Raw genomic sequence first — 12818 nt, forward strand, 5'->3', positions numbered from 1 at the left:
GGGNNAGCCCTCACTATCCGGATCGTGGGTGCTACGCTAGCTCACGCCGGACCACCTCCAGCTGTCCTGCCAACGACGACGCCAAGAAGCACATGACTTCTGAACTTGCTCTGTAACCCATAGTCAAGCGCAAACGCTCCACTAAAATACCGTCTTGTTGGTAGCACCTAAGCTCCACACACACACACACACCTTCTCGGGTAAAGGGACCCGGTAAAAGTCGTCCTTCGAATCGGAGTAACTGAGGCTTCTACACCGAACCGCCGCAAGGTACCGTGTAGCATGTCCCGGTGGTACCTGCGCTTCATAGTGCTCTGACTCCTCCTTGGTCCTTGGCCACGCTATCCACCGTTGTCCCCAGGCCGACGGCTTTTCCTCTACCACGGAGGCGGCCACCACCCGTCCCCAGGTCTTTTCTGCGGACGCGAACGCAAAAGCACCTGCCTTTCACAGGATGTCCGTGTCTCCCCTGGTGATCCGGGCTCGCGGTGGCTCCTCGGCTGTCGGTTCGACATTCTGCCCGAGTGATTCCCATAACGACAGAAACTGCCTCCGCCTGCCAGGTCGCATGCGCGCACACACTACGTCCACATCCAAAGGGGTGATGCACCCACTCTTTGGAAAGGGAATTTCTGTTCCTCTTCACAGGTTGTCCCTCCCTCCGCTACCGCACTCGTGAGGCAGCTTTGCGTAGCCAACAAGGAAATCTCTTCGCGCCGTTGCTCCCAAAAATACATATGCATCCTGCCTTGGCGGATGTACATACTCGCCGCCAATTGGTGCAGGTCATGTGGCCAGCACCATGCCCTCTCGCATATGTACGCCGTACCAACGTTTCCGGGATGTCTGAGTGGCTCTTTTTGCTTCGTCAGAAGCACCATCGTTGGTGAGTCGCAATCCCGTGTGCGTCGAGAACTTTTGCTGCACACCGGCACCCCCCTGACTTGATTGAATGGACGCTGCAACGGCACTGCCGCAGGAGTTGCATGGCGCGACCCCTGTTCCGCGCTGCTAACGGAGTCGGTGGTCCCGGTGCCCCCTTCTGCCCCCGTAATTCGACAGCCAGCCAGGCCTTCACCCAAAAAGCAGCTTCTGGAGAGGTGAAGATTCACCCTCGATGCCTTTCCGCATGGTGGCCCAATCCAGAATCACATTGCCGTTTGGCAGGAAATTGAAATTGCCCGCTGTGATCCCACTGGCCTCTGCCCGTTGACTGGCCACTGTCCCTGTCAGCTGCCAAACCACCTTGTCCTGCCACTTTGAAGTGCTTTCCACCATCATCCGCAGGTCGTCCGGTGCCATGAGCTTCGTGGGCGCCGTTTCCCTGCACGTGACCACCCCCCGACATCCTTGCAGGTATTGGTCTGCCAAAGGAACCTTGCGTTACAGCAGATGCTTCAGTGCCTTGCCACACTGCAACGGTGTGAAGCACTTGAATGGTTTCCACTCCAGACATAGCGAAGCGTTTTCTATGCACCTCTCTAGCCCCTCTGAGACTGCAAAACCTTGAAAACTCTTCCATCATTGGCGCACGCAGTTCTCACGTGGTCAATTCCCATTTGCTTCGAATGGCTTCGCTCATCTGCTGCACCAAAGTGGGAGAATGAGGCTCGCGCACATCACCAGTGGGCCTTACATCACACATGCTCCCCGAAGGGCCATCGATCAAATGCCGAATGGCTGGTTCCTACAAAAGGATCTGGCTGTCGGTGAATTTTCGCGCCGATCCTCAACGCATCCACGTAGTGGACTCCCATTCTGTGTCAGCTCTTGGATATGCAATTACAGAGAGTCAACCTGCTCGTATTCCTCTTTTTACCCCTCAATGGTCTTAGAACTACATGTAGTCTGCAGCCCTCGTCCGCCACCTGACTTCATCGTTCCAAAGCTCTACGCTTTTTTCGTCAAAACCATACAGTGTGGTATGCTTCTCGACATCGATGGCGCTGATCACTTCCTTTTGGCTTGTAATTGCACCCCACGGCCCGCAAGTACTTCGTCACCCCGGAAGCCTCATTAGCATGATTCCCCCGTTGCTGTAGAAACCCCAGTTGTGTAACATGCAGGAACCCACTCCTGTGTGTTATAAGAGCCAATCGCTCCACAAAGACAATGCCCGTTCGAGTCGTCCTGCGCAGAGGGCTATAGTACTTCATAGCTTCGCTGGCAAAGTACACTAGCAAACGTAGTGCTGTCTAGGCTCCCTCATGAGGCGCTGCCGAGTCTTCAGGCATTTTTTAGCGAAAAACAACTCTGCATTCTTCATTGATCATCCACTCAGAATGTTCCCCCATGTCTTCACATGTATGAGAGTAGCCGCACTCTCCGCATTGATGGCTTCCGTGCTCATTGCAAAACTTCACTATTCCAAAGCTGGCGTCATCGATGCGCCCGCCGAAATTGCGGGAAAAACGGTGACTACTGAGCTTCTCCGTGTAGCATGAGAATAACAAACATGTGAGTTGCATGTATCATCACATTACCGAATTTATTCGCCGTGCTTGTCACCTACAGTTCCGGACGACACAAAGACATCGTGCTTTATGTCCACTGCTCTAAATGTTCTCAAATCTGCAGCGAAGCTCCTTGTAAGTGGCATTTGTGTGCATCACAGCATTCAAGGTGAAGCTTGTGGCTTTGTCAGACTCACTTGTATCCGCCACACTTAGCCGGATGGCCCTCTATAGCCCTTCGAAGTTTGTTGTATGTTGAGTCAGGGTATTCACGCCTTGCACCAACGTTGAGACTCGACTGGCCAGTTACCTTTCCTGTGCACGTGTCTGCTCTTGTGTTTGTCTTTCCACCATCATCTTTTTTTTACTGTATTCTTCCTGAATTGGTGAAAAAAAAAAAACGGGCCATAGCAACGGCACCACTTCCATTCATTTCCCTGTGTTGCAAGAAGATGTCTGTCGCCCTTAAAAGCGGGAGCCTTTAAGTTTTTGGTAGGACATGTGTTGTTATTTGGGGGAGCGAGAATAGGAAGGCAACTCTAGTCTTCAAGATATTTAACTACCAATGTAACAAATTGGGGCAAAGAGAGGTGGTTAGGGAAGCATACCGTTGGAATGGCCTGGAGTGATCGAAGTTACTCGTTCTTCTATCTTTTTTATTTGTTTACTATTTCTCTTTTGATTTTCCTGGAAGCTTTCAGATGAGAGAAAAAAAGATGGTCTACTATGGCACGTGTTTGTCAAACGCAAGTGACTTTTGGGCTATGGATGTTGTGCATGACACGCGTCTACAACCACTTTGTGTAGAAGTTGCACATTGCTATCGTCACGGATGACCTCGCAAGTGCACTGTCATTCCGTACCGGAAACAAATCTTCTCAACTTCTGTGCGTCCTTACAGGAAGCTGTCATGTACGTTATTTCTCTTCTTTGGCTGCTTCTGTGCTTTTGCTCGAATGCTTAGTAGCGGTGCGAATGAAATCGAGACAGCGCATCTAATAATGCTTCGTCGAGGCGTTTGCCGGAGTATCCCACTCTTGGGACCCACGTTTACCGAGCTCGTGGAGCGTCTGGACTCGTTTGAAAAGGAGTTTATTGAATGGAAGGCGTTTCGCAAAGCGGTGGAGTCAACGTCGCCGAAAGTAACTGAGGCGGCGAAACAGATTATGGCGGAGAGTATGAAGGAGGTAAAAACGACTAAGGTGAACTTGGATAACCCGTTGACGCCTGAGGAGTTCACGGAGTTGAATCAGTTCTATGCCAAGCAGAAGATGAAGGATATAGTTTTCGAGAACTTACTGTACATCAACACTCCGAATGATCTGATGCAGCATGCGGAGACTGTTTTTCGACAGTACCTTGTGCGCATTGCCCGTCGGGTGCGACACTTGAGCCATGCACCGTATGGCCTCTCACAAATGCCGGGAATTCAAAAGCTGAAGAAGTGGTACCAGTGGAGTTTTCATGATGTCCGCAGCACTCCAGTGCCGACGTGCCGGGACGGGTGCTATCGGTGCGACCGCATGGTGCGGCGCGTTTTTCTGCGACACTACAATGTCAGCTCACTCATTACCGATGGAATGATCGAGTTTGCTAAGCGCGAGGGGTGGGTAAATGTAGACGAAGAAGTGATACGCACATATGATGAGCTGCAGCACTTCTTCGAAGATTTTTGCCTGGGTCGCGTCCGTCTTCGCTTTTTGGTCGGCAATTACATGTATCTTTCGACAAAAATTCTGGGTGTATCACGAGAGGAAAGCGCTGTGAATGATCCTGAGGGGCTCACAGTTCCTATCTTCTTGGACCACAATCCGGAGGATTTTGTAGGGCAGATCTGCAAGAAATGCTCGCTGTTGGTGCTCACAAAGTGCGCAATCAAGGTAGCCCAGGCAACCTACGATGCGGAGATTGAGCTGAAGGTGGCTGGCGTCCCTGATTTGGTGTTTGTTGGGGTGCCATGTATCACATACGACATTATTTGTGCAATGCTGGAGGATGCTGTCTGTGCAAATATAAATCGCCAGGAGCGGACAGGCAAACCGTGCACAAAAATTGAAGTCACGCTTGCGCAGTGGCCGACAAGCAAGCGTTTTGTACTGCGTGTATCTGACACGGCGGGTGGAATGACATTGCGCCAGGCTTCGATGCAGCTGTCCTGCTGGTCTCTCTACGGAAATATCCAGAGCCATAATCAGGATTCGATCTCGACGTGGACCTCGAGTCCGATTCGGCTACCTTATGCGTACAACGCCGCACGCGTTATTGGTGGGAACATCACACTGGCATCCATTGAAGGCTACGGGACTGATCGGCAGCTATACCTACCGTCTACCGGGCTTGCTGGTGTGTCGCTGTGACGCCGGGGAAGACGAGAAATGGGTAGCTGAGTAGCTGTAACCTATTCGGTGGCAAGGCGCTGTTGCTTCGTTTGCTGCTGTTGATGTGCATTTTTTTTTTTTTTCATGGTGAACTGCTACTGTTGCTGTTGTGGTGTTTTAATTGCCGGGAGCGCCACTCATTTTTGGACGTGCCTGATGTTCTTTTTTTTCCCCTAGAGGTGCCATGCTTCATGAAGCTTTTGATACAGTCTTGACGTTTCGCCTCCGTAGAGGATAGTTTGCTTTCGTTATTTCGGGCTATTCTATTGTGCTTGCGAACAACATCAAAGGAACAAAAAATTCTCTCCTCAGGCGAATCATATGGTGACGCCAACGCTGACCTCTGCTCTGAAGCATCTTCTACTATTAGTGTGGTGATGGCTATACTGAGTCTAGTGGCTCTCTATTTTTTCTTTTTCTCATTCCTGGGCTACGCTATGGCATCAATGTCTACAGGAGTACTTTCTCTTAATCACGTACGCCCTACTTTTCTCGTTTGAATTGTAGTCGGGTATGTGGCCAGGACTTCATGCCGTTTGTTTGACCGACACGCAGCAGTATAGTTGGTGCTACTTTTTTTCTTCTCTCTGAATAAAAGAAACACGAAAGATGAACAACACAGATGCAAAGCAGAGCGCGGGATACTTTAAGGAAAAGGCGACGATTGGACTGAGTACTTTTAGTGGTAATGACGTCGTCAAGGCCGTTTTGAAGAGTACCAGCCACCTGCTGAAAGCACCGAAAGAGAAATATCTGCAGAAGTTGGTGGCGGCCTCGTATGGACATTACGGATTTGAGATGAAGGAGGGTCTACCGATGAACGAGTTTATTGTCCGCCAGCTAGAGAAGCGATCCCACACTCACAACTGGATTGTCGTACTCAAGACGATGATCTCTTTTCATCGTCTGCTGTGTGAAGCTTCGGACAGTATGGTGGAAACGATCTGCTGTTACAAGAGTGTGTTTAAGCGCTCGCGCATAAAAAATCTGGCGGACAGCGCTGACGGGGCCGGACAGGCGTTTTTTATTACGCAGTACATGGCTTATCTGGAGGAGCGCTGCGTTATGCAGAGTGCTCTTGGAAGGGGCCGGCGCATTGAGATTCCTGAGTTTGAGGAGTTTCTGAAGACGCTGAATGTCGAGTTGCTGGAGCCAGTCTTTGAGATTCTGCTTCGACTTTTGGAGGCAGTGCCAGTGGTCGAGTTCCGCGAGGCGGTGGTGAACAACTTTTGCACAATGGAGGCGTATCAACTCCTTGTGCGTGATGGCAAACGGCTTTTTCAGCACTTGGCGAAGCGCGTGATCTTTGTGCTCGATGGTTTCGAGGAGTTTTCGCTGCCGGAGAAGCGGCGCTGGTTGGACCTCTATCGTAGATATGCCAGCGCTTTTGCGTCGATCAAGCAGTACTTTGACTCTATTTTGTGCTCCTCGCGCGTTTTTGTGGAACCAGTGCCGCAGTTAAAACCGCTCCCGGTGTCACTGCTGGCTCGATTGGAGGGCAACATACGCGCCAGTGAAATGACAAAAGATGAACCATGCACACTGGAGAGCCTGGGTATCCGCTGCGGCGAAGATGTGCGCGTTGATACGAATGAGGAGAAAATTCTACCACCGCTCGCGTCAGAGCCAGCTGTAGCGGAGCAGCCGGACGCTGTTGCCGCTCGCACGCCGGGTGCACCTTCTTTTTCACTGGACGACCTTTTCGTGTCGAAGCAGGAGCCATCGAAGCCCATGCAGCCTGCTTCCATCCCTGTCTCTTGGCCTTCCTCTGCACCTCCGGCCACATCATTGCAGTGTGGCGCCGAGCAATGTCAGGTGAATACTTTTGCTCCGGGTAATTGGTCCACTGGTGCACCGCAGAACTGGGAAACTGGCGTTCCTACTACCTTTCAAGTAAGCGTGGCGCAGCAGCAGCCGTTCTTTTCGGGTGGAGTGCCGTTTGCTGGGGAAAATGCGTCGGAGGGTGCGGCGCAATTGGCATCGAAGCCGACGCCTTTGCCGGCGCCGTCGAAGAAGCCGGTGGACCCGTTCAAGGAATTGTACGATCGCTCTCACCTTGATTTGAATTAGAAACTGATTTTCTATGGAGTCCGTCGAACTTGCACTTTGCTCCCTTGTTAACTTCTGTTGCCTCGATGATGCTTTAGTTGTTGTTCTAAGGAATTATGAGGGAATCTGAGAGAAGGGACACCAATTGTGTTCTGTGCACCTCTCCCCAAGCTATGAGTGGTTTCGAGTTTCTTGGATTGCTTCTGTCTCACCTTGCTATAGCCTTTGAAGCAGTTTCTCTTGTGAAGGAGAAGATGAAGCAAAAGAAAAGATACTTTTCAGTACCTCAGCAGTAAAGGTCGCGATACTCAACAAATGCGACGTAGCTCCTCTGTTGCGCTGTTGCGCGCGGTGTTTCTTTTGGAAGGTCATGGTGACTTTTTGTATCTCTACTGCGCTCTTTTTTCCTTATGCTTTCTGCTCTCGACGCCGTTGCAAATGGATCTGACTTGCCTTTTCTTAGTACGCCTCACGCGGCGATTAGGAAATGAGAGCCCTCTCTTTTCGGTCTCTGGCAGCTGTGCCTGCTGGCTTAGCAACTCGGTGTTATGGCGGGCAGTGTGGAGCACGACCTCCTGCGGGTGGGCGATATTCGCGGGGTGGTAGTCTTCCGTATCCTGACCGACGAAATGTGCCGACGGAGCCACAGATCGTTGCCCGTCTCATCACTTTTTTCCCGCCTAACAAGGCGTTTGTTCCGATCAGCCGATGGGCTGCTGCGCTTCCGGATGATCTGCGAGAAACACTGGTGCCATATGGAGGCCTCGGCGCCTTTGTCAGCGCACAGAGCAACTTTTTCATGATTCGAAAGGAGAACGGTATGACGGTGGCATCGCTGTCAGCGATGGGAACGGAGCTGGCAAGGGAGCACCAAAGAAAAGAGAAACAAGAGAGGAAGCGCGCGGAGAAGTTCAATCAGGGGAGAGGCAACTTTGCGCCGCGCGGCCGTAGCTTTTCTCCATTCCGAGGCGACCCGTCACGGAAATAGTGGGTCCAAAGCTTTTGCCCTCGGCGATGTGGGCTGAAACTTAGATGCAGTTATGTACACGTGTGCGTCCGTTCGTGTTGTTTTGAATATATTGACACTAAACGTGCTATGCTACTGTGAGAAAAACAAGAAGGGCAGGCAGGTTATGTATTTCTGGCAAAGTGATGAGCTAAAGATGCGTTGCAGTAAGTAAAAGATACTTACTCTTCTTTGGTTTCTCGGGTCTCCTCTCGCGTGATGTCAAGTAGACTTGATCTCGAGCGTTGTCGTTTGTCATTTTTCTGACTCTCTGCTCACTCTTTGTCTGGGTCTTGATCTTGCTCTCCCTAATACCACATGCACGCAACCCCCTCCCCCCCCCCAAAAAAAATGGCTCGGTGGCTAGGCTGGTTCATAATCATGACGCATTACTCCCGCAAGCCGCAGGTGTCGTCAAAGAGTGCCAAGGCGAAGGTTAGCGACCTCCGCTGCCACTACAAGAACACCTTCGAGACCGCAAATGTGATCAACGGCATGCCACTCCGCAAGGCTCAGCAGCTGTACCGCCAGGTGCTCGCCAAGACCCGCTGCATCCCGTTCAAGCGCTACAACGGCAAGATTGGCCGCACCGCTCAGGCGAAGGAGTGGGGTCAGACGAAGGGTCGATGGCCGCGCAAGTCCGTCGTGGCGATGATGTCGCTGCTCAAGAACGCCGAGGCCAACGCCATCGAGAAGGGTCTTGACCCCAACCAGATGGTCATCAAGCACGTACAGGTAGACCAGGCTGCCCGCATGCGCCGCCGCACGTTCCGTGCCCACGGCCGCATCACACCGTACATGTGCAGCCCCTGCCACGTGCAGCTTTTCATGTCGGAGAAGAAGGCGCGCGTGCCAGCCCCGAAGAGTGCCCCGAAGAAATAGGTGCAGTACACATGAATTTAGAGGCCGACGGTCTTTCTGATTTTGGTTTTATGGGCGGAAAACTAAAAAAGTAATGGCAAGGGCAGTATGTGCAACCGCGCTGTAAGTGTAGTTAGTTTCCTTCTGGCGCAATGTGCTAAGCGAGTTCAACGTCTTTATCGTACACGTTGAAGGGCTAGCAAGACTGATTGTCTGTGCTCACTCTATGATGTGCGCATCCTATTTTTTAGCGAGCTAGTCAGCTGGTGCATGTGTTTTTCGCTTGTGCTTCGCGAGTGCTTCTCAACTTCGTCATACCTTTTCCTCCTTTTCTTCTGACCCTCCAACGTTCCATCTTTGCTCGTCGCATTGCGATTCTTTTCACATTCACTGTTTACAGGGTCAAAAGAGATCGATACCGTTGATCCGCAAGTTCTCTCACAGAACGGATCGCTGGCTGCTGTAAGTAGACGAGGATGCTCTCAGAATGATTCGACTGCTCGCACTTTTGCGTTGTGCATCTTTTGGCGTGCGCGAGGACCGCCAGGCTTTGGCGCGCCATCACTTGAGTCTCCTTGACAAGCGGCACTGGAAGCTGACAACACCGTCGCGCGCGCTGCCGGTGGTGGAGGTCTTAATGCGATCTGGTGTTCTGATGGATAGGCTTGAAAAAAGCAGCACCAAACCGCTGGCGTGCTTGATTCCATCTATGACAAAGAAGGAGCGTAGCTTGGTGGAGAAGCTCTCCTATGTGCTCCACCAAAACTTGCCACCTACAGCCTCTCCGATTGACAGGAATGCGGGGAGGGAAGACGAGACGATTCGCGCCGCATATTCGGTTGCCTGTGCGACCGGAACGTGTACTATCGATGTCTTGGTTGACGTCATTTTCGTCCGACATCTTCGATCTCCTTCGTCTGCGCTGATGCTGCTGGAGCTAGTGGTGTCGCGATGTGCGAAAGTGTCCTGGACAAGAGGGAAACCGTGCCCTTCCAAAGAGATGTTAGATTCCATTTGCGACCTGCTTGCCCAACACGAGCAGTCGCTGGACTTCAGAGCGATCTGGTTCTTACTTTCACTACTGAGTGCAACTCCTCAGCTCAGCGACTCTCAAATCACTCCGTCTGCTGGAAAACGACTCTTTCGGCTCTGTGTGCACCGCATTCATCACCTTCTGCCTCTCCTGGCCGTTGAAGATCACCTTCTCGCATATCTGCAGCTTTCGCGCATCGAGGGCTACGAGAAGCCGTTCATTGTTCTTGGCGAGATGGAGAGGCTGCTTCTCTCCACGTCATTAGGTGACTACACAGGCGTAAGCACTAATGTACTCTTGCGGTTTATGACGATGCCTTTCGCGGCGCGACACGTCGATTTGAATCTGCGCCTGTGTGCTGGTTGGTGCGCGGTATCGAGAATAACAGATTTTACTCAGGAAGAGTGTCTCGCTGCGTTCACAATTGTCGCCGCGCTGCATGAAGGCTGCTCTGCCGAAAGCGCAACCGCGGTCGCACCCTTGCGGCACTGGGAGACGCTGCACGACGCCCTTTTCGCGCAGGTGTTTTTCATTGCACATGACTTGACTGCTGCCGACTGTTTTCGCATTCTAGACCAATCGGAGCTGATCAATATATCGGGCTGGGGCATCACCGTGCCGCAAATGTTGCTTGAGAAACTCAAGAAGAGAATCCTGTCAGAGTGCAAGCGCTGTGCCATAGATGAATGCTGTGCGCCTGAGACAGCGAAACTGTTGCTCTGCGTTGCGCTTGGATTGCAGTCGTTGATGCAACGATACACAGTGCTGCCGAGCAACGCTGTGGACGAGCACGCTGTAACTGAGTGTATTGCTCTTCTCGAGGGCTGTATCACGTTAGCCCCACCTCATGGTTGAGTGGCGAGACTCGGCGCATACTCGGACTTGACCTGTTCAGTGCGGTGCGCCGGCTGTTTCATGCATTGTGCCTTGTCGTGCCAAGTGAACCACCTCTGTCTTGTTTGCTTTATTCTTGTACTCCAGTTTTGTAGTGCACCGATAGTGACCCTCAGCCGGAGCCACCGGCTCATTCACACGTCTTTTTCAAAGAAGCTCATGAAAGATAAGTCTTGGAGGAAGGAGTGCTGTGTGAGAAGGACGCACAAGTTCATGTGCATGAGTGTGTGCGTAGACTAAAGAAGGCACAGGAGTGTGATATACAGAATCACAAACCAGAAGTATTTGGCGTGCAGCGGTTGCTCTCGAAAGATGTTGGCCCTCATATGTGATGCAACTATACTGTTTGCAGCGGATGAGTTTCTCTCCCCGACTCTCCGACAGTGCGATGTACTTCGGTTTCCTCCACCACTGCCTTTGCCTCATGGTACTCTGTCTGTCTTGCTCTTTTTGTAGTGTGCCACCACGCCCTTTACTCGTGCATTGCATTACCACCAGTGCAATACGCGACTATCCTTTCGGTGTGTTTCCTTTGTTGCGCACCACAAGCGGTGAAAAGCGGTCATGACGCCTTCTTCCCTGCTAGCTGTGCTTGTCCTGTTTGTGACGCTAGGCTTCGTGAATGGCGACGTCTCGTTTAACTTCAACGGCATGATTGTGTTGAAAAATGCCACACTGAACACTGACTTTGTGGTGACGACAAGCTTCGTTGATCTCATCACAAGCACGCTTCAAGATGCTGCACATCCGCCAGCGCCCTTGATGACGGTGGTGCAGTCTGTCCCGCCTCATTTGGTGATCTTGCTCAACATGTGGTACACCGGAACGCTCACGGATGTGCAAACGGCAATCAGCAATATCAACGGGACATATATGAGGTGGGCAAACGGTGACGCCCTTGACGCTAGCGGGGCGTTAAGCTATGCCTGCATGACAAACATTGGGCAGCAGCCGACGGTCATAAAATATACAAACAGCTGCAGCTTCTGGAACGCGCCCCTCCCGCCAAGCAGTGCTGAGACATGCTCGCGAAACCTGTCCCTCCTGTTCTATACTGCAGACCTCAGCGAGTTGGACCCCCGTGCCAGACTCAAGTCTGCTCTCTGCACCTTTCTTTCCACTGATTGTGACCTCATCTCCTACGGCGATTTGGCAGTGACACAAATCAACCTCCGTGGCTCGCTGACTACCGTCCGCGTCATGCCATTTACTGTTCTTTCTCAAAACCGAGAGGCGACGCTGGCGACGCTTGTGACTTACGCCCAGTACGCTTCCGTGTTGGCGGAGTATAACATCACATACATTCTCGCTGACGGCGTGCAGGTATTTTTCAAAGGTTTCCCACCGCAGCTATCAACCCTCGGCACCTTTGAGAAGTGCGCGGCGCAGATGTGGTATCTTATTTTCTTGATTATCCTTGTTCCAGTGATTTTCATGGTTTCTCACCGTATGTTTCTCTGGGGACGGGTGTCTGGAAAGCGGAGCATTGCGAAGTCAGAGAGGGATATCCGTGCCGGTGTTCACTTGAACTCCATGCCGTGGGCTAATTTTGGCGGTGGCGGCGGCTATCAGTACTACCCTCAGCAAGTATACTCAGGCGGCTACGGCGGTGGCGATGGCTCGCAGCAAGTTGGTGGTGGCGACGCGACACAGGAAAATGCTCCACCGCAGTCGTTTGAGTATCCATTCCAGACCGCAGCTCAGGGTTGGGAAGGCCAACAGTATGGTGCACAACAGTATGACAGGCAGCAATACGCTATCTAGGATGGGAACGAGGCCCAGAAGAGTCAGTGGCAGGATCGTGAGAAATAGTACAGTGATTCAAACCGGTGTGGCAACTACGATCTGGGCCAAACACAGCAGGGCTGGTTGCAGAAACAGTAGTCTGTTGTTGCTGTTCTCTACTACTTTTGGCTCCCTCCCCCCAATTCTTTATCTTATCTGTGCACAATGTCTCCTGTTTTTGTGAGCGACGAGGCCATACGTGCGAGCACACTTTCATTTTTTCTGCTGCTTTGATTATGAGATTGATATGTTCGTTTTTGTCAAACAACCGGGTTGCTGCAATTCTTACATCACTCGCTTGCTTGCCCAGGATCTTGCCTCTCTTTCATTGCTTTGCTTTCTTCTTTTCTTGCGTTGCT

At 51.7% G+C, this 12818-nt stretch overlaps 6 protein-coding genes across 6 annotated transcripts; all 6 read left to right on the top strand.

Annotated features, from left to right (window-relative positions):
• Nucleotides 1-3454: 3454 nt before the first annotated feature.
• LBRM_24_0010 (putative pyruvate dehydrogenase (lipoamide) kinase) lies at nt 3455-4810 on the top strand (the record flags this gene model as incomplete). Its single annotated transcript, XM_001562144.2, has 1 exon — nt 3455-4810. The coding sequence occupies one exon, from the start codon at nt 3455-3457 to the stop codon at nt 4808-4810; it is 1356 nt and encodes a 451-aa protein (XP_001562194.1).
• A 630-nt stretch (nt 4811-5440) lies between these two features.
• LBRM_24_0020 (putative clathrin coat assembly protein) lies at nt 5441-6901 on the top strand (the record flags this gene model as incomplete). The annotated part of the gene is made up of 1 exon (XM_001565220.1): nt 5441-6901. One exon carries the CDS (start codon nt 5441-5443, stop codon nt 6899-6901), a length of 1461 nt encoding a protein of 486 aa, XP_001565270.1.
• A 466-nt stretch (nt 6902-7367) lies between these two features.
• LBRM_24_0030 (conserved hypothetical protein) lies at nt 7368-7868 on the top strand (the record flags this gene model as incomplete). The annotated part of the gene is made up of 1 exon (XM_001565221.1): nt 7368-7868. One exon carries the CDS (start codon nt 7368-7370, stop codon nt 7866-7868), a length of 501 nt encoding a protein of 166 aa, XP_001565271.1.
• A 399-nt stretch (nt 7869-8267) lies between these two features.
• Nucleotides 8268-8768, top strand: LBRM_24_0040 (putative 60S ribosomal protein L17; the record flags this gene model as incomplete). Its single annotated transcript, XM_001565222.1, has 1 exon — nt 8268-8768. One exon carries the CDS (start codon nt 8268-8270, stop codon nt 8766-8768), a length of 501 nt encoding a protein of 166 aa, XP_001565272.1.
• A 466-nt stretch (nt 8769-9234) lies between these two features.
• LBRM_24_0050 (conserved hypothetical protein) lies at nt 9235-10635 on the top strand (the record flags this gene model as incomplete). Its single annotated transcript, XM_001565223.1, has 1 exon — nt 9235-10635. The coding sequence occupies one exon, from the start codon at nt 9235-9237 to the stop codon at nt 10633-10635; it is 1401 nt and encodes a 466-aa protein (XP_001565273.1).
• Nucleotides 10636-11238: 603 nt separating this feature from the next.
• LBRM_24_0060 (conserved hypothetical protein) lies at nt 11239-12438 on the top strand (the record flags this gene model as incomplete). The annotated part of the gene is made up of 1 exon (XM_001565224.1): nt 11239-12438. One exon carries the CDS (start codon nt 11239-11241, stop codon nt 12436-12438), a length of 1200 nt encoding a protein of 399 aa, XP_001565274.1.
• Between the last annotated feature and the right edge of the window lie 380 nt (nt 12439-12818).

This window comes from Leishmania braziliensis, chromosome 24, assembly GCF_000002845.2.
Source record: "Leishmania braziliensis MHOM/BR/75/M2904 complete genome, chromosome 24".
NCBI classification, from domain to species: domain Eukaryota; phylum Euglenozoa; class Kinetoplastea; order Trypanosomatida; family Trypanosomatidae; genus Leishmania; species Leishmania braziliensis.